Source organism: Panthera uncia (genome assembly GCF_023721935.1).
Source record: "Panthera uncia isolate 11264 chromosome E2 unlocalized genomic scaffold, Puncia_PCG_1.0 HiC_scaffold_20, whole genome shotgun sequence".
NCBI classification, from domain to species: Eukaryota; Metazoa; Chordata; class Mammalia; order Carnivora; family Felidae; genus Panthera; species Panthera uncia.
This window is the reverse complement of record NW_026057589.1, coordinates 9469299-9492939: the sequence shown is the minus strand read 5'-3', so window position 1 is coordinate 9492939 and position 23641 is coordinate 9469299. Positions and strand designations below refer to the sequence as shown.

At 44.5% G+C, this 23641-nt stretch overlaps 1 protein-coding gene and 1 long non-coding RNA gene across 3 annotated transcripts in view; both read right to left on the bottom strand.

Annotated features, from left to right (window-relative positions):
• Positions 1-23641, bottom strand: part of WWP2 (WW domain containing E3 ubiquitin protein ligase 2) — a 125596-nt gene that overhangs the window by 56989 nt on the left and 44966 nt on the right. For both annotated transcript variants that reach the window (XM_049622427.1, XM_049622426.1), the window contains exon 6: positions 2312-2439. In XM_049622427.1, coding sequence (XP_049478384.1) covers positions 2312-2439 — 128 coding nt within the window. The remainder of the gene's footprint in view (positions 1-2311; positions 2440-23641) is intronic.
• LOC125916309 (uncharacterized) lies at positions 8511-13832 on the bottom strand. Its single transcript, XR_007455865.1, has 2 exons — positions 11395-13832; positions 8511-11135 (listed from the first exon to the last, which is right to left on the bottom strand). It is a non-coding gene; the product is annotated as an uncharacterized LOC125916309 (long non-coding RNA).

The following is a 23641-nucleotide window of genomic DNA, read 5'->3' as shown; positions in this document are numbered from 1 at the left end:
ACTTTCATTTTATAAAAATGGATACTTTACAGTTGTGACAACATGAAAAAAAACACCTGGAACTCGGTTCTGTTTTTGCCCCAAATGTCTTTTTCATGCATAACTGCAGAGCACAGCCAGAAAGGCTTGCTAAATCAATCTTGTGTGTCTGTGGAAATATTTCCTGGAGGCACAGCTCGCTGCCACCACCATTTTGGAACTGGTCCTCACAGCTCTAAGAGCAGAGTACTGAAGGATGAAGATGTCCTCATTCACGGCCGCAAACTCCCTTCTTGTCTTGTGCTGCCAAAGAGTGGGCTTCCGTCTGCTCCCCGAAGGGAAGGTAACATCTTTCTGTACCCCTTGGGTAGACGTGAAAGAGCCTACAAAGTCCAGACTGGCTGTGAGGCAAAGGTGAAGCGTCATCACAGCAGAAAGGAGAGAGACGAGACGGAGGCCAAGGCCTTAGTATTTTAACAGGCACAAATCCCCAAAACGCAACAACCGTCCCTCACAGACGGGTTCTGGGAACAGTCTAGGCATTCAGATACACCACCATAAAACATGCCCAAGGCAGCTTTGGCTTTCTGAGGACACGGCTGGCACCTGCCTCGTCTGCTGAAACATAATGTTCCTGGAGATAAGGATAACACACAAAGGTACCTAAAAATAAACATAGGGGAAACACAGATCTCTTCTGGTATCCAAGGAAAGTGACTCAAAGACCATCACCATATAAAGTCAATTTACCAATAGTTTTTTGTAAGAAAAGCAGAGATGACTGAAGGAAACCAGTGTCAAGGAATATAGACCCCTGAGAAACGAAGGGGTTGGTAGCCTGGCCACAGCCTCCAGGAAACAAGTGGTTCTGAAAAAACCAGTTCCCCTTCCCCATTTGTAAGGGCTGGCCCTCCTCCACAAGCGACTTCTTTCTCTAAGGGAAGCGTGTTTACTGGTGTTCACAGAGCCGCATCAGGTGTTCTCTAACACAGTCCACAGCCACCACCTGGCCACCCTCTTCACACAGACTGGAGGCCAGGCCCCCGCCCCACCGCCCGCCGTGGCTGCGATGACTGGATGTTCCAGCGCTTGGATATGGTGGCTGGCACAGGGACACCGGGAGGATGAGATGGTCGTCGCCTGTACTCCCCACCTCCAGCTCATCCTTATCCTTAAGGCTCAGGGTGAGCCAGCTAACTCGATTTCTTCAAGCAGGTCCCAAACTCCAAGGAGTAAGCCAGGCCACCACAGATACACTGAAACAAGCACAGGCCACTGCATCCTGCAGCCTGGTGCACATAATGGTATAACTAAACACCATAAACTATCAGACGGGCTCTGCAGCTCGCATCTATAGGAAAGTCACTAGAAAGTAACGCTAACCGATTTGTGCTACTCAGTATGCTGGTCTCGCAAAGAGGAGTAACAATACCACGGGAATGCTACGTGAACAGGCTTGCTGCTCCAGATCTCTGGTCTCTGGGCCACACCTCTGCTATCACAAGCATCTACAAAATTCGATGTCACATGCTGATTTAAACACCGACATTTCTACAGTTTATTGAAGCAAACACCCAAGTCCATTCCCAACTGCTTCAAATTAAAACAAATGAGCAAACGATCGGCCATACTAAAGCTTTGACGATTTTCAAGACATTTAGAAAAATGGACTTCTTTTTCCTTTCTAATTCGACACCGTCCTGATGAGACAGAAGGAAAGCATGACAAAAAATGATTTGTTTTGAAATAGGTCCTTCCCTTCCCACTTACAGAGAAGCAGAATCAAGGGCAGGAAAGTTTTCTGTGGACACAGAAGGGGCACCTATTCTCAAATGGGACAAATACTCTCACAGCCACAGAATGTGCCCTCCCCACCCCAATCCCATGGCACCTGGCTCTGCCCCTAGTCAGCATCCCAACCGATCCAACGGTGCCGCCATCTTCTCAAACCCAGCTCGGAGCAACAATACTTAGTCTTCTTTCTCCCTAGTCTGAGCATTTCCTTAAATTAAGGAAATAAAAAATGTATCATCTAGAAATAAGATACCCCTTGCCCCCAATACTGATAAGAAATGAATTTTAAAAATCAATACTCTTTATTTTTGTGCAAAGTAATATTTTAGAAGAGTGTATGGAGTCATATGGAGAATAACCTTGGCCAGAGACAAAAGAAGATGGGCCAATGGAAAAGGTGATGGGTTCAAGTTCATTTCAGTATTGGAGTCTTCTCTCGCCCACCCTACATCCTGACACAGCAGAGTCCTGGCTCCATGTGAGCACAAGTTAGAAGCCACTGCTTTCATTCAGGCTGGTATTTTGTGTTGTCACTCACCTGTGCCATTGGCCAAGCCATTGTGGGTTGGGTTCTTGACGGGCTGGCGGTGCCGGTTGCTAGTACCGGGGCTTTGCTCGCCGGTTGCTGTGGTTGTTCTGGCTGAACCACCTGAATGTCTGTGCGTCCTGGAAATTCAAAGTATAAAGCAGACAGACATAAGTCACTGTGAAAAAGACAGCAGTATGTCCCATCTAAGTCACCGCATTCCCTCTCTCACTATTTATTGGAAATAAGACCTTTAATAGCCCCTCTGGTCTTTGACTCAACAGAAGCTGGCTCCAAACAGAGAGACCCAGGTAAGGTTCCTTCTTGGTAATAACCCAGAAGGCAACTTTGGGTAAACTTTTCCACTTGAAGTAAACAAATCCAGAGTGAATTGCCCCCACATCTGAAATAACTGGCAAAATATCCTGTGACCATCACATTATTTTTATTGGGCTCAAATGTAAGAAATAAACAAGAATCACTGGACAGGCTACAGATGACATATTTCTCCCATTAGGCAAAAAGAGCCCAAAACTTATCCAAATCCATTTTCTCTATAGCTAGAAACATCCTGCCCTTGGGAAAGGAAGTCAAGAGGCACCAGACAGCCTCAGCCAATGCACAGGTTGACATGTTTTATGTAGAAAAGATGACTCCGTGGTCCATCCCAACAAATGAGGAACAATGCATAAAGGGATCTGTATCACAAGGAAAACGGTGGGATCCAGGAGCAGAGAATCTATCTGACAACTTCAGAACAACAGATAGTAGGCAGTATGTATTCTCACGATCCTGCTGTAGCCTGACTTTGTTCACTAGTGAAAATATCTAAGCCTCCCTGCCCTTCAGTCCAGCTGTTTTGTCAAAGGAGACTATTCTACTACTTAGTCATTATCTACTAGTTTTCAGCAGTGAGAGCATTTAAATATTATCCATTGAAGAAAGACCAATCTACCCCATGTGACATGGGGCAGTGAGGTTACTATCAACAATGAAAGGAATAATTACTCTACAAGTATATAATACGTGCTGAGCCTGAACATCATGTAACAGATATCCATGATGCACTGTGCATTTCACGTATTTTATCTCATTTAACAGGACAACCCTGGAAGGAGCTTACTATTATTATGCCTATTTTACAGATAAGAAAAAAGACAGAGAAAGTAAGCAATGGAGCAAGACTCAAATCCAAGCAGTCTAAGGTCAAGAGCCCATGCTCTTTGGTTGGAGGCTGGGGGTGGGAAGCCTGGACTTGAACTGAATCCCTCCCAGGCTATTCTTTCACGGGTCACTGGGCCAACAGAAAGCTAAAGAGCTCTAACGGAAAGGTCCCCTGCTGGGCTGGAAGGCTCCATACCTACCACAACACCTCTGCTGGTGAGACCCCCTCAATCAGCGTGTTGGAACAAGCCTGCAGCACAACAAACCTGTAGGTTCTCGGAGAGGGGGGGTGGGGGGAACAGGTGCCCCCACCAACCACCTACTCTAGCACAAGAAACAGACTTTTTCCAATAAGCCAAAATATCAATAGTGATTAAAAAATATGTGTTAATAGTGATTATCTTTGTTGTGAACACGAATTCCCTTAGCTTTTCCTTTTATGCTTTTCTAGTTTTCTTCATTGAGTTTGTACACCTTTGAGTAAGGAAAAAAGTCTTTTCTTGGACCAAAACTAGAAGCAAGGAAGGAAGGAAGGAAGGAAGGATAGAAGGGAGGAAGGAAGGAAAGAAGAAACCTAGCAAACCTTGGAGTTCATACCTAAAGACTGCACGACAGTTAAAAATGGATAGAGAGGGCACAAATGAGCTATGGAAATAAGGATTTAATTTGGACTCTCTTTTTCCATCTTATTTTTCCCTGAGCTAATTTCATAAATCAAAAGCTGTCAACCACACCTCAGTCAAGAAAAATATTTCAAACTCCCACATCACGGGAAGAAATGCTAGTACTGAACATTTTACCACAAGCCCTCATCGAAAGCAGGAGGAGTACAGATTAGTTCCAAAGGGAAAGACGGGTCTTCAGCCACTGGCAAATGTGTGTATATGTGTTTAAGACAGAGAGCTCAAGAGAGATAAAACTGGTTAATAGAAAGTTTATTTCAGCCAAGAATCCCCTTAAAAGGACAAAAAATCCTCTCTGATTTGGTACTCACAGCCCACAGCAGAGGGCTGTATCACTCAAGAGGCAGCAGGCTGTGTGGGCAGCATAGAAAATGCGACCTCAGTCCTGTCACACACACAGGCTCCAAAAAGCCCATGAGCACGTCCAGTCGAGGGCTCCTTGTCCCTCTGCAGAGCAGCTGGGCATGACAGCAGGGTGGGCCCCACTAACTCCCCCTGACTCCTCCCTCCCTTCCCCGAAAGGGCATGCGGTCAGAGTTGAGAGAGAATAGTTTCAGAAATGTTTAACCACTAATGATAGCAGCTTGCCCTGAATGATGGGCTGCAGCAGGGCTGGGATTAGCCTGGAAACCAGGGGCAGCTGGGACCACTTGGCGTGAAGTGCTGCCTCCCTGGCCGCAGCTCACTGCCACCCCCGCCCTCCCCCGCCAACACACACACACACACACACACACACACACACACACACACACACACACCCTTCTCCCCTCCCCTCAACACACACACACACAAACCCCCCCACCCTCAACACACACATACACACCCTCCCCTCTCCCTTCAACACACATGTACACACACCCTTCCCCCTCCCCTCAACACACACACACACAAACTCCCACACACACACACCCTCAACACACACACACACACACACCCTCAACACACACACACACACACACACACACACACACACACACACACACCCATTGCCCAGATTCTTCTCTTGCCCCAAATCGGGAGTTACTACCTTTTTCACCTTGAATTACCTTTAATAGAAGAGTCTCAAAGAAGAGAAGGTCTCAACATTTAAGGAAAATCTTCCCTTCAGCAGTTTCCTCTCTTGGAGGATTCACTCAGCCCTTACAAGATGGGACTGTGTCGTGATTAAAAGCTGGCCCAAATGTTGAAACCACACGCCATAAGCCAAAATAGTATCAGGACAAACGCGGGACGATGGGGTGGAGATGAGCTGGGCTCCACCACAGGCAGCCTGGCTTCAGCTCTGCCAGTGACTTCAACTTTGGCCTGATCCTGACACCATTTTGAGGGCGGGTGGGCAGCAGGGGTCGGTCGGGTGGGGGGTTATACAGCTCCTGTGGTAGTCAGACGAAGATGGAACAGCAAAACTCCACAAGCAGTTTCAAGTCACCTAGTTACAGAGACTGAGTTTTCTTCACAGCATGCCCTTCTCAGAATGCTGGCATGTCCTCACCTAAGTTCCTCTCTCAGAAACTGAAGCCTCCCTAAGAAGTCCAGTCAGGGCCAGGGCCCTGGAAATCTCTCTCCACACTCCTAGAAACAGATTTGTGGCACATGAGGTCCCCCAGACAGGGCTCTGGGCTGTCCCCTGGCACTCAGGCTTTGCCATTCACAGAGTTGGCCTCGGTCCTCAGGTGCACCCTGAGAGTCACAGCCTTGGTTGCTTTGGGACCTCTTGTATCGCTTTTCATGAAGTCCACTGAAAAGCAATCAATTATTATTTTCCTTTTAAGTTTTATTGATTTATTTGGAGAGAGAGAGCACACACAGGCGTACACTCAAGCAGGGGAGGGGCAGAGAGAGAGGGAGAGAGAGAACCTCAAGCAGGCTCCGCACCATCAGCATGGAGCCAGACGCAGGGTTTGATCCCACAAACAGCAAGATCATGACCTGAGGTGAAACCAAGAGCAGGACGCTCAACCTACTGAGCCACCCAGGTACACTTCATCTATTGTTTTCTGAGCAATAAGCCCTATTCTAGGACTAGCAACAAAACAGAAAGGGTGCCTGGAGCTTCCGGATCAGTGAACATGTGGAGATGTGGGAAGAGCGGCGTGCCTGGAAAGCGCACGGAAGCTCGGCACCTTCCCCCACACCCCACCCTATGCATCTCTTCCATCTGGCTGTTGATTCATATCCTGTATCGTACTCTTCAGTAAACCGGTGAGCACTAAGAAACAAAACCGGAAAGAGTCCCTGATCTCAAGGAGCTTACATCTTAGTGGAAATGCGGCGATTTGTAATTTTGCTCAGACACAAACTTGCATCACACCCTACAATGCTGACATGTGAGAGCCACTTGGCCAGTGAGTGAGCCTGGCTGACAACCTGGCACTGTCCTTCCAGTGCAGCTTTGTTGACCATCATCACATGGCAATAGTTGATGTGGAGTACTTACATAAAACTTTGTTTCCTTGGTTAAAAAATAAGGAGGGCAGCCCTAGCATTGGTACCATGAGTGAAAACGAAATGAAGAGTCCAAAAAAGTGATGCCTTACAAGCCAGAACACAAAATTTTTTGCCAAGTTAAAAGTGGAATTCAAATTTGGTAGTGGCTCACAATTTGAGATTATTAAGTCTATCATATCCTTCACATGGAAATGGATTTTTAAAAACAGTTAGTGACTTCATCAAAATTCAACATGCCTACCCTTCTAAAAACATTAGCCAGAAAACAAAATGACAATCCAGAGACTGGGGAAAAATATGTGCAAAATACATATCTGATAAAGGACTTAGATCCACAATATATAAAGAACTCTCAAAACTCAGTAACAACAAACCAATATAACAAATAATCAAAAGATTTTAACAAACGTTTCACCAGAGACGATCTACAAATGGCAAACAAGCACATGAAAGATGTTCAACATCATTAGTCATTAGGGAAATACGAATTAAAATCAGAACGAGCCACCATCACATGCGTGTCGGAACGGACACTAAACAGACAAAAAACTGCCAGTAAAAAGTGCTGAGGAGGATGGATGCAAGCAAACTGAACCTCTCAAACACTGCTGGAGGGAATGCAACATGGTATAGCCACTTTAGAAAACGGTTTGGCAGTTTCTCATGAAGTTAAATAATGCATTTAGCATACAAACCACAATCCTACTCCTACATATATATTTACCCAAAAGAAAGGAAAATACAGGCTTCCCCAAAACCTCTAGGCAAATGTTTACAGTGACTTTCTTCCTTATTTCCAAACTTGTAAACAACCCAAAGTCCTTCAACTGGTGAAATCGACAGACTGTGGTACATCCATACAAGGGAATACTACTTAGCAAATAAAAGCAAACGAACTACTAATACACGAAACAACATGGATTTATCTCAAATGCACTACACTAACCAGAAGAAGGAGGACTTTAAAGGCTACAGTTTGTCATTCCATTTTTATAACATTTGGGAAGAAGCAAGGCAAACTACAGGCAAAGAAAACAGATATGGTGTTTGGAAGGGCTGGAGGTAGTAGGAGAGGCTGACGACAAAGAGGCACGAAGGAACTTTTCAGGGAGATAAAACTGTGTACGTCTTGAGTATGGTAGTGGTTACCAGATTATATGCCTTTGTCAAAACCCACAGAACTGTATACTGCAAATGATGAATTTTACCGTGTACAAATTATATCTCAGTAAACCTAACTTAATAATTTTTTTAAAAAATCAATCTGTATATTTCAGCCAATGTAAATAAAAACAGTTCATCACATGAGAAAAAATAAAAGTGAGCAAAAGTTTTAAAAGACAGGTAACTATAGTGTGAGGATATGCTCAAAAAAATACAGAAAGCAAGAATCTTGATAAGAATGTATGTCAGGCGACATTCAGGACTCTCCAAACACTCTGTATTAGTAAATGTGAAAATTCTTCAAAGCATAGGGACACATCTCTCCCAAATGCCAAGAAGTCCCGGCTGACTGGATACCAAGCGCTGAGCATAATTTTCTATCTTGGTAAAAGATGCCAAGACACAAAACGGGTTCTTTGACCTCCGATTCAGGCCCATCAGTATTTGAGCTCCACACAAGAGAAGTTTCAAGGTATAACAACTAATAGTGAGCTAACCTCCACTTAAAAAGACAAATCAATGGGCGCCTGGGTGGCTGTCAGTTAAGCGTCTAACTTCAGCTCAGGTCATGATCTCACAGTCTGTCAGTTCAAGCCCGGGGCCGGGCTCTATGCTGACAGCTCAGAGCCTGAAGCCTGCTTTGGATTCTGTGTCTCCCTCTCTCTCTCTGGTCCTCCCCCACGCGTGCTCTGTCTCTCTCTCTCTCTCTCCCTCTCTCTCTCTCAAAAATAAACATTAAAAAAATTTTTTTGATAAATAAAATAAATCAAAAAAACAAATCAAAAAACAATGTAGACATTAAAAGCACCTAATAAACCCTTTTCACATTCCAATCCAAGGAATCGATATGTGCCTGGATGACCTGACCCAAGATGGTGTCTGTCCTGCCCCTCTTCCAAGGCCTCTTAACTGGGCATTGTCTTTTAATAGCAGCATGGAAACAAAACTGAGTGAGGCTGGGCCAGTTTCCAGTAAGACAACCAGCAAAAAAACAGGCTCTTAAAATAGAAGCACAGGAAAAAAAAAAAAACAACAAAAAAAAAACAGGGGAATTGGTGATGGGAAAAGAAACTGTTTCCACCATGGAGAGAGGCATCGACAAGCAAACCTGCTCCGACCTACCCCCTCCTCAATTCTTCCTCCCTGTTCAAATGTGGATTCGAGGGGGGGTGGGGGGAGGGCGGCCATAGGGAAGGGGATAAGAAGGGGAGGTTAAAAGGGAAAGGCGCAATTAAGAGTTAAAATGGGACCCTTCCAGTCATTCCAAGGGTCATTTACGGCTCTGTTCCACACCCTACCTCTAGGCTGCCAGCCTCTGAAATGACAGGAAAGGTAAAAATAAAACTGCTGCCAAGTCCATTCTACGTCCCGGAAAGACAAATGATTTACTTCTGCCCAGCCTGGAGTACAGAGCAATCTCCCCAACAGTGGCAGCTCTAGGAGACTAAAAGATGCATCTTGCAAGAGAACGTAGGATACATTTTGATTCATCTCACAGAATTCCAGATTGCAGGTTGGGAACACTAGAAGAGAATGCTCAAACACCCTCCCACACTTGAAAGAGAGCTAAAGCTCACGGGAAGTAGTCACTCCCCATTCCACCCCGCTCGGTGCTGCAGCGGGTGACTGATGTGTCCCACGGCCTGAGACGGCACAAGGATGTAGGACGCTCAGGCAGCCAGCGCTGTGGGCCGCCGGTCCCCATGGACACGCAGTTGGAATCTGCATGGGGGGACCCTGAAAGGGATGTGGAGCCCCGGCTTGTGCAGGTAAGCCAGAAGAGCGTCTCCACCTTCTGTCTACTGAAATCGTTTGAGTGTCCCCTGTGCTACAGCCTCAGACCAAAAAGGACTACGTAGGACCCTGAGGTACCAGGGTCAACGACACACTCGGGTGTTATTTCTAAGTGTTCTGACACAGCATATCACAAAGGCAGAAATCCCACAGGAGTGAGGTAAGCTCCAAAAAGAGTATGTTCCTTGGACATTCCTCAACACAATGCGCCAAATTGCTCCTGAGGAAAATTCAGAGGCTCTGCTGATCTGTTCAGCTGGCACACTCTTCTCTAGAAGCCCGATCCAAATCTTGGTCTAAACGTCCCTCATCTCCCAGGCTAGAGTAAATTCTCTTGCATTCTCTCACAAGGCATTCTAATTTTCCCTTTATGGCACTTGTATTTGTAATTGTATATTCGTTTGTTTATTTGTTCAATGTCTATCTCCAGTAAGGTCCATGAGGTCAGGAACCATGTCTCTTTTGTGTACCTTTGCATAACCAGCACCCAGCATGTGCCTGGCCTTACAAGAAGGCCCATAAAAATATTTGCTGAATGAATAAAAGAAGCAGGCATTCAAGTTCAAAAGCACTCTTGGGCCTGTAATCTCTAGTACCACCAAAGTTCTTTGCAATCCACTCATCACCTCCTCATCTCCTGCCATCCCTTTAGAGAATGGAATCCATGCCAGGGGATGGAATCCAAAGTCTAGCAGATAATTGAGAAGTATCAGAGCTACTGCCTTCCAGAAAGACTAACTCTAAGCATCCTGTAAAAACGTTCTCTAATATCAGCGTCTAAAAATAAAAATGATTTCACCAGACCCATTTTATGCCCACATACATATACTAAAATTGTGAGACAATCTTCAAATCCAACCAGATTCTACGTGGGTTTTTATGTGTCCCAGCTGTAATTTTGAAGCACACGCCAACAGGTAAAGACTAGGCAAGTGAGTAACATGACAGTTAAGAGAAATACCTTCTGTGGTAGGCAGAATTTCTAAAACGACCCTGCCTCCAAAAGATACCCCACCCTAATGCCTAAAACCAGTGAATGCAACAAAACTTCACACCCTTGATAATGTTATATGGCAGCTGACCTTAATAAAGGGAGATCACACAAGCAAGCCTGATCTCCTAAAATCAGCATGCTTTCTCTGGCAGGTGTGAGAAGTGGGGAGCAAAAAAGAACATCAGAGCAATTCAAAGTTCAAGGGGGATTTGACACACCCTTGCTGGCGTGAACATGGGAGTGGGGAACACGCAGGTGGCCTTTCAGACCTGAGAGAGGCCCCAGTTTAATAGCCAGTAAGTAAACAAGGACCTGAGTCCTACACCCACAAGTAACTGAAGTCTATCGACAACCTGAAAGAGTTTTGAAGCAAATACTTCTTAGACTTTCCTGATAAGAATGCAGCCAGGCGAGGGAGCCTACGTGGCTCATTAAGTTGAGTGTCTGACTCTTGATCTTGGCTCAGGTCACGATCTCACGTTTTGTGGGTTCCAGCCCCACATCAGCACTCTCGCTCACTCTCTCTCTCTCTCTCTCAAAAATAAACATTAAAAAAAAAATCTTTAAAAACAAAAGAATGCAGGGGCGCCTGGGTGGCGCAGTCGGTTAAGCGTCCGACTTCAGCCAGGTCACGATCTCGCGGTCTGTGAGTTCGAGCCCCGCATCAGGCTCTGGGCTGATGGCTCGGAGCCTGGAGCCTGTTTCCGATTCTGTGTCTCCCTCTCTCTCTGCCCCTCCCCCGTTCATGCTCTGTCTCTCTCTGTCCCAAAAATAAATTAAAAACGTTGAAAAAAAAAAAATAAAAAATAAAAAAATAAAAAAAAACAAACAAAAGAATGCAGGGGCACCTGGGTGGCTCAGTTGGTTAAGTGCCCAACCTCAGGTCAGGTCATGATCTTGCGGTCCATGGTTTGAGTCCTGCATCGGACTCTGTGCTGACAGCTCAGAGCTGGAGCCTGCTTCAGATTCTGTGTCTTCTCCCTCTCTGCCCCTTTCCCACTTGTGCTCTGTCTATCTCAAAAATAAATAATAAACATTAAAAAAAAAAAGTTTAAAAAAATAAAAAAAGAACACAGCCTGGCCAACACCTTGATTTTGACCCTGTGGGACCCTGAGGAGACAATCCAGCCAGCCAGCCTGTGCTGTTACAGAAGGGTGAGCTAAAAAATGTTACTGTTTTAAGCCCTAAGTTTGTGGTGATTTATTACACAGCAATAGAAAATCAATACATCCTCCCAAACAAATAAATGTCAATTTCCACAGAAGACGATACTAATTTTTAAAGATATGGCTAGGTAATAACCTTGGCCCAAATTCTTGCTGACCACCCTGTTTCACTCTGATTTCAGAAGGCCTTATGCAGGTATGGCTTAGCTCTACGCAATCAGGGCTCATCTCCTAGGAACAGCATTTCTGTGATGCAGCGTCCTTTATGAGATACACGTTCTTAAGATTCAACAATTGCTTGTAAATTTGAACAAACGATATATAAGTGAATTGTTACTATTCTTAGTGGGTAAGTAACATTCTCTTCTGCTAGAATCCAGGTACAGGGACTTTATACATTCTTTTTCCCCAAAAAGACATAATTATGTGTCAAGCTATGTCTGATTCCAGTGCTAACCGCAGAAGTTGCAAGGATTTGGAAAGAATAGTCCATGCGAAGGGTTCAATACAGAACTATCAGTCATGAAGAAAAAACAGAGGACACAGGAGAGACTGAGAGAGCAGTGGCAACCCACCACGCTCTTGGCGGTTAGGCTCAGCCTTAGAAAGCACAAGGCAGTCCTGATCAAAAGTCTCCCCTATACCCAGGGCCCCTGAGATCATCACTTCTCAGGAGTTGTGGCACCAAGGAATGTAAACTAGGAGCAAGACCCACCCCGAAGTTTCGGCAAATAAGGAGCAAGAACACAAGACTCTTTCAATTCAACAAATATTTATTGAGCTGCCGCTACGTGCAGCAAGGCGCTATTCTAGGCTCCGCTAGGGACAGGCAGAGGGATGACGCACACGTGCCTTTAGCATGGCATTTGGCTGAGGGTCTGGCACCACTCCCCCTGCACCCTCTGCCCCTCCAAGAAGAAATAAATGGAGAAGTAACTCCTCAGTAGTCTGCAATTCATTCTTTCCTAAGTGTAAAGCAAAACCGAACGATGTGATTTAAAATAAAACTTTTTTAAACCGTTTTTAAAGGTAAAATTTTAAAAAATTAAATAAAAAAAAAAAAAAGGAACAACAAACCAACCTGGTCTTACTTCCCCCGTCTCCTTCACAAAATAACAATTATTTGTACTACATCCTACTCAATGTTTTCACTAATCTCTTTTTTTTTTTTTTTTAATTTGTGTCATTTTAGGGGTGCCTGGGTGGTTTGGTCAGTTAAACGTCTGATTTCAGCTCAGGTCATAATCTCACAGTTTTTAACTTCGAGCCCCGTGTCGGGCTCTGTGCTGACAGCTCAGAGCCTAGAACCCGCTTTAGATTCTGTGTCTCCCTCTCTGCTGCTCCCCTACTCATGTGTGCACTCGCACGTCTTCTCTGTGTGTGTCTCTCTCTCTCAAAAATAAATAAACATTCAAAAACCATAGTCATTTTGTCATTAGAACTTAAACCTTCAAAGACCATCTATCTATACAATAGACCCAACACAGAGACATGCTAAAAAGTAAAGCCAAACAAAATCTTCACAGAGGGAGCAAGTCCTTGGTCTCTCCACACCCTTCACACTGCTGGATGTAGACTTTCACACTCCATTATCAAATAATGAGCAAACCAAAGATGACTTCCACTCATCAAGATAAAGAAAAGCACACCTAAGGCAGGTTTAACGTGGCAAGTCAGTCTAGGGATAGGAAATAAAGAAGGCAGGACACACAGAAATGAAAAGGAGAGAGGATGATGAAAACGACTCCAAGGACATCACGAATCAAAGAAAGATATATGGCCTGGGACACTTTAAAGGTAGATGCTATCATCCTGGTGTTTTAAAAATTCACCTGAATGCCATCACAAATAACGCTACCTAACATACAAGGACCAAAAAGGTTGAAACTAAATGGGCAGGGAGGGGCACCTGAGTGGCTCAGTCAGTTAAGAATCTGACTTTCCACTGATGTCATGATCTGACAGTTCTCGAGTTTGAGTCCCGCATGGGACCAAACTCCCCTCCACCCACCCCCCTCCTTGGGGTGAGCCCTGTTTTCTCTCCCTCTCCCTCTTCCTCTCCTTCTCCCTCTCCCTCCCTCCCTCTCTCTCTCTCTCTCCCCTCTCCTTCTCCCTCTCTCTACACCCCCCCTCACTCACTTGGGTCTTACTCCTCCTCAAAAACAAATAAATAAATAAATGGGCAGGGAAAAATACATGCCAAGCAAATATGAAACAAAAAGGAAGCTGGGACAGCTATGCTAATGTCAAACCAAACAGATTTTTAAAAATAATTTTTACAAATCGGGTGTAACTTACACAGAGTAAAATTCACCCTTTTTAAGGGTACTGTCTAATGAGTTGTAACAAATGTATACAATCGTGTTACCACCACCATATTCAAGACACAGGGCATTTCCATTCTCGGTGCCCTTTTGCAGTTAATCCCTCCCATCAGTTCCTAGAAACTGCTGATTAGATGTCTATCCGTGTAATTTTGCCTTTTCCAGAATGCTATAGGCTACAATGCAGCCTTTTGTGTCTGGCTTCTTGCACTCCACCTGATGCTTTTGAGTATCATGTACGTTGTTATAGATTGTTCCTTTTCACTGTGCAGACCAAATAAATTTTAAGAGAAAAAGTACTAAAAAAACAGGATCATGAGATCAGGACAAAGTTCAATTCGCCATAAGTCATATTTCAAATTCATAGTATGAGCCAATAAAATGACCTTAAAATGCATAAAACAGAAGTTCATAGACATGATCTGGCCCCATCTAGTGCTGCCCCCCTCTCCTATTTTCCCACTACTCCCTCCACACCAGCCAAACCAGCCTCCCCACCACTCTTCCAGCTCCATGGGGCTCTGCAGAAGCCATTCCTCTGCCCCAATCGTCTTCCTCCCACATATCCTCATGGCCAGCCCTCATCTTCTTCAAATCTTTGCAGAAAGGTCACCTTCTTAACGATGACTCACTTGACTGCCCCATTTACTACTGCATCCCGCTGCTCTATAATATATGCATATATATGCATATATATGCATATGTATATATGCATGCATATATGTAATATATATATACATATATATATGTATATGTATATTTCCATGGATCAGATTTATTTTTTAATCAATAAAGAAAAAAAAAAAACAGAAAAAAGAGGATCACTCTAATATTCTCCATTATTATAGAAGTCAAGGCACAGAATGTTTCCAGAAAGAACTAGTCCACGAGGTAAACCTGCAGAAAGGTCAGGTGAGCCTCTGTGGCTGTAATTTTAGGGGAAAGATAGAACCAGATGCAAGAATGAAGTGAACTAACACACAAAGGGAAATAAAGATGGGAGACCCAAAGAATATTGAGACCAATATCTTCACTATATTTTTAATAAGTTTTTTTTTTTTTTAAGTCTATTTATCCATCCTGAGAGAGAGAGAAACAGAGCACAGGAGCAGGACAGGGGCAGAGAGAGGGAGGATTGAGAATCCCAAGCAAGCTCTGTGCTGTCAGTGGAGAGCCAGATGCAGGGCTCGAACTCAAACTGTGAGATCATGACCCAAGCCAAAGTCAAGAGCCGGACGCTTAACCAACGGAGCCACCCAGGTGCCCCTATATTTTTAATAAGTTAAGGGTACATGATAACTTCAGGAACACTGCGACACATGAAGCATAATGCTATATAAACTCTGTATTTCAGTTCCGTAAATATTTTTATCTAACACAAAACTTAAATATAGAATCGTTTCAATGTTTGAAATGCATCATTCTATCAAGGCTACAGAGTATGCCATTGTAAAGACACCCACTAAACTAAATCCCAGGGGCGCCTGGATGGGTCAGTCAGTTAAGCGGCCAACTTAGGCTCAGGTCATGATCTTGTGGTTTGTGAGTTCAAGCCTCGCATCAGGCTCTGTGCTGACAACTCAGAGCCTGGAGCCCGCTTCAGATTCTGTGTCTCCTCCTCTCTCTGCCCATCCCATGCTCATGCTCTGTCTCTCTCTGTCTCTCAATAATAAACGTTAAAAAAAAACAAAAAACTAAACCCCAAATCTCCACTTCCATAGAGCTTGGCAATTTCAAAAGGAGTCACTGAGTGCCCACAGAATCCTAAAGGAAAAGTCTAACCTCATCATGCCACACTATGCCACCAAATGGCTTAAGCCCCCCTCTTCCTGCCATCCCCATCTGTCCAAAGCATCTGCCATCAGTTCTGTTCTGCTTCTTAATCACCACATACCCAAGCTGCCTAAGCTCCCAGGACTAAAAAGTCATTTCTCCAAAACCCATACTCTCTTTATTTGCTTCTCTGTATATCCTGTCCCTTTCAACCACAATTTTCTAGAACTAAGAAATCCCAGAATCCAGATACAGATATAATTAAAGTAGAAACACCACTGCTGTGCCCTCATTGTGGTGACCCTTATACTGGCCCCATAGTCCAATATCAGAAATACACTTTGTTTTGCTCTGTATCTCTTCAAGTTTGGTTTTCATTCCTGCCCCTAAGGATACACTTTCAGAGTGTGACTGCCCCAGGGCCACACGGTACTACCTTTTCACAGACGCTGCCAACACCAATCTCAACCATTATGGGGGATGCCATTTTAGAGTGACAGCTTCATAAGCTCCTCCCCTCCTGCATTTCTTATTTCCTTGAATAACATCACAATCTAAGCACCGAGTCCTCTCTATTCCTGTTCATCCTTCACCCCGTCTCATTAGTCAGTCACCCAGTCCTGATCAGTGATTACACCTCCTAGGTATTTCTAGGTATTTCTCTTGACTTCTCTCCATTCTGCCCACTGCCCAAGGCCAGTCATCAATTCCTTACTCACCAGTTCCCTACAACAGTCCTCCTCTTGGTCCCTGGTTCTAATTTCTTTTTTTTTTTATTTTTTATTTATTTATTTATTTATTTTAACATTTTATTTATTTTTGAGACAGGGAGAGACAGAGCATGAATAGGGGAGGGGCAGAGAGAGAGGGAGACACAGAATCTGAAACAGGCTCCAGGCTCTGAGCTGTCAGCACAGAGCCCGACGCGGGGCTCGAACTCACGGACCGCGAGATCATGACCTGAGCCGAAGTCGGACGCTTAACCGACTGAGACACCCAGGCGCCCCCCTGGTTCTAATTTCAACCTCCACTGTGGCAGACATCCCCAATCTCTTCTATTCTACAAGTATCCCTGCTTCTGCCTACTTGCTCAGGGGCCAGAAGACCCTTAAATTCCCTTGCAGCTAAATTCTGGAAGTAATGCAGATTATACGAATGAGAAGTTCTTGCAGATTTGGAAAGCAGAAAGAAAGCAGAGGCCATTCCTCTTGTGGTCCTGATGACTGGCAGGGGCTCCGGCAGCCCCCATTCTTTATACCCTGGCCACCAGCTTCCTGTGTGTGAGGCAGCTGTAGGGGCAGAAACAGTTTCCCAACATGTGGATTGCAGATGCAGGGCTGTGACCTTAAAACCAAGGATGGGGAAGGTCATGCTTCTGTTCTTCCAGCCCATACAAAGGCTTCTGTAAACACTTAATTCCACACATTTAATCCCTTTCTGCTCAAGATACCTCGAGTGGCTTCTATTTGAGTGACTTCTATTTCCTGCAATGAACCTTAACTGATACAACTTCAAATGTATCCATTTGATATTTTCCTGAATAATGTATTACAGAAATAGCACATCATGCCCTTTCTCAAAATTCAGTGGTTCACTATCTCCAAAGAATTTAAAAATCTAAAGTTTTGGGCCACCTGGGTGGTTCAGTCGGTTAAGCGTCCAATTCTGGCTCAGGTCATGTTTCATGGTTTGTGAGTTCCAGCCCCCCCGTCGGGCTCTGTGCTGACTGCTTGGAGCTTGGAGCCTACTTTAGATTCCGTGTCTCCCTCTCTCTCTGCCCCTCCCCCACTCATACTCTGTCTCTCTCTCTCTCTCTCTGAAAAATAAAAAAACATTAAAAAATTATTTAAAAAAAAAAAGTCCTCAATAAAGCATAAAGGCCCTTTATGAATTGGGTCTCACCTTCTTACCATCTCCTATAGCAGGGATCAGCAAACTGCCTATACAAGGCCAAACAGCAAATATTTTATGCTTTGCAGACCGTCCAATCTCTGTCACAACTACTTAACTCTGCCACTGGGGCATAAAAAATGGCCATAGACAATATTTAAATGAACGAGTATAGCTGTATTCAAATAAAACATTACTTACTAAATAAATAAATAAAATATTATTTACAAAAACAGGTTATCAAGACCATAAAGATAAGCCACAGACTAAAAGAAAATGTTTGCAAAGGACATATCTGATAAGGAACTGATACCCAAAATATACAAACAACTCTTAAAACTCAACCATCAGAAACCGCCCAGGGGCGTCTGGGTGGCTCTGTTGGTTAAGCGTCTGACTCGATTTTCACTCAGGTCATGATCTCACCATTGTGAGACTGAGCCCCACATTAAGTTCTGTGTTGGACACTGGGTCTGCTTGGGTTTCTCTCTATATATCTCCCTCTGACCCTCTCCTCCACTCTTGTTCACTCTCTCTCTCCCTCTCAAAATAAATAAATAAATAAATATTTTAAAAAAAGAAAAGAAACCACCCGACTAAAAAATAGGCCAAAGACCTAAAAAGACACTTCACCAAACAACAACAACATAGGTGACAAATAAAGCTATGAAAACATGCTCCACGTCATCTATCATCAGGAAAATGCAAATTAAAACAGCAATGAGATACTACTACAAAGTTATTAGAATGGCCAAAATCTAGAACACTGATAACACCAAATGTTGGTGAGGATACAGAACAAGAGGAACTATCATTCATTGCTGGTAGGAACATAAAATAGTACAGCTACTATGGAAGACAACCTGGTAGTTTTTTACAAAACTAAACATACTTTGGGAAGCCTGGGTGGCTCAGTCAGTTAAGCATCCAACTCTTGATTACAGCTCAAGTCAATGATGTCATGGTTTGTGACTTCGAGCCCCCCATTGGGCTCAGTGCTGACAGAGCAGAGCCTGCTTGGGATTCTCTCTCTACCCCTCCCCGGCTCATGTGCATTCTCTTTCTCTCTTCTCTCTCTCTTTCTCTCAAAGTAAATAAACTTAAAAAAAAAAAAAAAAAAAAAACTACACATACTTTTACCATATGTTCCAGCAATCACTCTCCTTGGCATTTACCTCAAAGAGCTGAAAGTATGTCTACAAAAAAACCTGCACACGGATGTTTCTAGCAGCCTTACTCATGACTGTCAAAACTTGGACGGAATCAAGCCTGTCCTTCAGTTGGTGAATGGATGAATAAACTGTGTACATCCAATGGAATACTATTCAGCACTAAAAAGAAATGCACTATCAAGTCATAAAATAACATGGAGGAAACCTAAATGCATTACTACTAAGTGAAAGAAGCCGATCTGAGCTACATACTTTATGATTCCAATGATATGACATTCTAGAAAAGACAGAGAGTCTTCCGGAAACTATAAAAGAATCACTCGTTGCAGGAGTTGAGGGGGAGGGAAAGATGAACAGGTAGAGCACAGAGGATTTTTAGGGCAGTAGAATTATTCTGTATGACAGTATAATGGTGGATAAGCGTCACTATAAATTCATCAAAACCCAGAGAATGTACAACAACAAGGGTGAAATGTAATGCAAACCACGGATTTGGGGGATGAGGATGTGTCAGTGTAGGTTCATCGACTATTTAACAAATGTGCTGCACTAGGAGCACCCAGGTGGTTCAGTCGGTTAAGTGTCTGACTTTGGCTCAGGTAATGATCTCTGTACTGACAGCTCAGACCCTGGAGCTTGGAGCCTGCTTCAGATTCTGTGTCTCCCGCTCTTTCTACCCCTTCCCTGCTCGCACTCTCGCTCTCAAAAATAAATTTTTTTTTTAATGTGTTGTGCTAGTTCGGGATGTTAAGAGTAGGGGAGACATGTGTATGTGGGGGCTGAGGGCATATGGGAAATCGAAATCTCTATACCTTCTGCTCAATTTTGCAATGAACCTAACACCGTTCTTTAAAAAAAAAGAAAAATAGGGGCGCCTGGGTGCCTCAGTTCCTTAAGCGTCTGGCTTTGGCTCAGGTCACGGTCTTGCGGTTCATGAGTTTGAGCCCCACATCGAGCTCTATGCTGACAGCTCGAGCCTGAAGCCTGCTTTGGATTCTGTGTCTCCCCCTCTCTCTGCCCCTCCCGACCCACACTGTGTGTGTCTCTCTCAAAAATAAACATTAAAAAAAAAAGTAAAAAAAACAAAAACAAAAAAACAGGTGGCATCCTGGATCTGCCCTGTGAACCATAGTTTGCTATAGCTATCAGCCCAAATATCTTACATATGGACATTACCAACTAGTTAACATTTCCTCAGATATGCTAAGTTCTCTTTATTCCGCCTTGTCTCCGCCCTGCTGCACTCTCTTCCTGGAATGACTTCCCTTACCCTGATGTCACTGGTCTGCAAGCTCCTTTCAAAGTACAGCTCCAACGTGGGAGGTATCCCCTAAATCCCCCAGGTGGATTTGGGTACACCGTCCACTATCCTCCTCTTGCATGTGAACTCACCACCATGGTGGGGTCCATCGCCCTATCCTAATTATCACCTATATGTCTGTCTCCTGCTAGATGCCACAGTCCTTGATGACAGGGACCACGGCTTTCTATCTTTGTATCACCACAACATAGCTCAGAGCCTGGCATTCCTGTGTGTGGAACAAATACTGCCTTTAATTGCAGAGAGCTGCCTTACCTTCTCCTAGCTCACGAAAAGTTCCCAACCAGCTTTCTGGCACACACCACACCTCTCTAGGCTCACAGAAAAGAAATGCCCAATAACTACCTATAAAATGAAGAGATAAGTATATAGTACTGTATAGTACATAGTTTTAATTGGTATAAAATTAATAAATTAATGTATAAATGAATGTAATTAATCTCCATGACTACTTTTCAATGCCTTGCTTTGACAATGCAGTAAGACTACTGTCCACAGTCTCAATCCTATTCCATCTAAACCAACTACTCAGAAGAGAGTCCCTTGTAAGCAGGGACTGTGTCTTAGTTATCACTGAAGGAATAAATGAATTACACTAATTTCTCTTTTTTTTTTTAATGTTTATTTATTTATTTTGAGAGAGAGAGTGGGAGCAGGGGAGGAACAGAGAGAGGGACAGAGAGAACCCCAAGCAGGCTCCATGCTGTGAGAGCAGAGCCCGACGCAGGGCTCAATCTCATAAACCGTGAGATCATGACCTGAGCCGAAATCAAGAATTGGACTCTCAACCAACTGAACCACCCAGGTGCCCCACACTTAACTTCTCTGCTTAATCCTTTTGCTTCCTCAGCAATCCTGAGGATTGGAAGTAAAAGCTGTTGGGTGGGAGGCTTGAATGAAAATTGTAAAGGTGTTCAGTTGAGCTTCATGCCGACAGGGTGACATCTCTAAATAACCGTGGTTTCAAATCAAGTAGCCTTTAGTCATCTCAACTGAAGGGGAGGTTAACAGTGGCCAGTGATAACTGAGAGAATGGCCCAGTGCCCAAAGACTCAACTCTCATCCTGTCCGTCCCTCTGTCCCCATTAGCTTTGCTTCCCAAACCCCCCTGGTCCTCCCAGGACTCCCAGCAGCGTTCCCAGCAGACGCACGCCTGCTTGAGTTTATTTTTCTTTCCTTTCTGGGCTAGGCTGTCTGCAGACACAGCTGACGGGCTATTTAGAGCTCACCAGAGACCTTGGGGCTTTGTAAGTCTCTGAGACTACAGCTCTTTTAAATCTTCAGAGGTCATTAATGCCAAGGCACGGGAGTCCATAAATTTGATATATTTTTATCAAAGCAGAATAAAAAGAGAAAGAGGAAAGGAGGGAGGATTAAAATTCCATCACAAGAGGTTCTGAAACTTTTGCACGTAAGAGAATCACAGGGGAGCACGTTAAAATGCAGGTTCTGACCGACGCTGGCCAACACTCACAGCTCATGATGGACATAAGCAAATTCAAGGCTTCTATCCCTTCACGCCAAACACACATATGCATATACATTCGTGCATGATCACACATTCTCTTACACAAAACAGACATGTACACACGGAATGAAGGAAAATTAATTGCCAAAGCCCCCTTACAGCTCCTTCAACAAGATCTCTTTCGGTCTTCAGACCTATTAATGAAAAAGTTCAGTGCATTCTTCCCTTTTGGTCTCCCCATTTCCCTACGTAACTGTGGCAAATCTAGAGGGGCTCCTGGCTAGGTACCCAAGTCGGAGGAAATCTCAGGCTGTGCTTAGAGGAGCGGCATTGCTCACACACCACCCTGCGGGTCATCCGGGAGCTGGCTGCACCTCAACTCCCTAACTTCATATAACCGCGGCACGGGGAAAAACTCACAGGTGACGACGCATCAGCCAAGTACGGAGGGACTCAAACATCCTGACTGTCTACTCTCCAGTCTTGAATTTCACGCCCATTTCTAACCAAACAGTGACTCTGACGACAGCTGCCACTACCGGTGCGGACCCCCTTCTTTCCCTGCACGTATGCCCCGCTGCTGGCTTCTGTGGTTCACCGTTCGCCCCTCCCATAGTTCCCAAGACACTGCACGGGACCGTCGGACAACAGACGACAGTCTCTCTGCAGATGCCCCCTCCACTCTGTCCTCGGTCTTTCCCTCTCCACACACGGACCTCTCTCTCTGAACTTCCTGTGATGCTCATGGTTTATTTGTCTGTTTCCCACACAACCCGTACGTATATCACAAAGACTGTGACCTCGCCGTGGAAAGCAGAAGCCGTGTCGCGTGCAATGTGTGCACAGCACCAGGCACATCTCACATCTTCAAAACCTGAATTGACTTAGGCATGGCTCCCAAAGCCAGCCCTCGTTCCAGCAACATAAAATAAACGCTGGGGGATTATTAAAGGGTGTGGTAGGCCCTCCCTGTGCCAGCCAGCACACACTCTCCCAGGGGGCTCCTTTGCACACCAGGCGCTCACCACTGTCGGACTGGAATGAGGAACACTGGCTGAGGACGCAGTGCAGCATGGCACGCTGACAGAATCCAGGGTAAGCCACGTAATCGCCCCCACTCCAGTCAAACGCCGAGGAGTGTTAGACCAGCCCTCTCAGCCCACCAAGATTAGTGCCGTTCTGACACGTTACCTGGCAGTGGCCAGCCTTCATCTGGAACCCACTCCCCCAACTCCCAAACTCAGCTCTCAAGCCTGGTAGAGAGTTGGAACAGGACAGGAGCATGACCTCTGAGGCCAATGTGGATCACTGACTTAGAATCATCGGCCACTGTTACAAAGACAGACTGCGCGGAAGAAGTAAGTGATCATTACTGAGCCTGGAGAAATCCTAAATTCTGAAATCTGTCTGCCTCAACAGCAAACAACAGTTTCTCCAACCTAATACCATCGCTGGTCAGTTTTCTCAGGGTGACAGAGGCTGCTTTTTACTTTTTTATTGTGAAATATGCCAGGTAAACAAAGGAATATATTAAACATATGTTTGGTTCTAAGAAGAAAAGGAAGATGAACACTCGAGGACCCACCCCCCACATTCACAGTGCCATGAAGTTTCCAAGTTTCCTCACTTTACCCATCTCCGCCCCCACAACGATAACCATTCTACTGAATTCAGGGTTAATTATTCCTTTTCATTTTTTTATGGCTTTACTCCCCATGGAGGTATCCATTAAAAAATATATGTGGTTTAGTTTGACATTTTTTAACTTTATATAAATTACATCATACTATATTTTTCCCCCCAGTGGCCTGCTCCTCTTGTTCAACACTATGTTTCTGAGATTCCCCCATATTGAGGCAACTATCTTTCACCCCATTTTTACTATGGGATAGTATTTCATTCTAAGACTACACACAATTTATGACCTTAATGCATTCTTTATTCAACCAGACCCATGCGCTGCACACTAATATGGTGTGT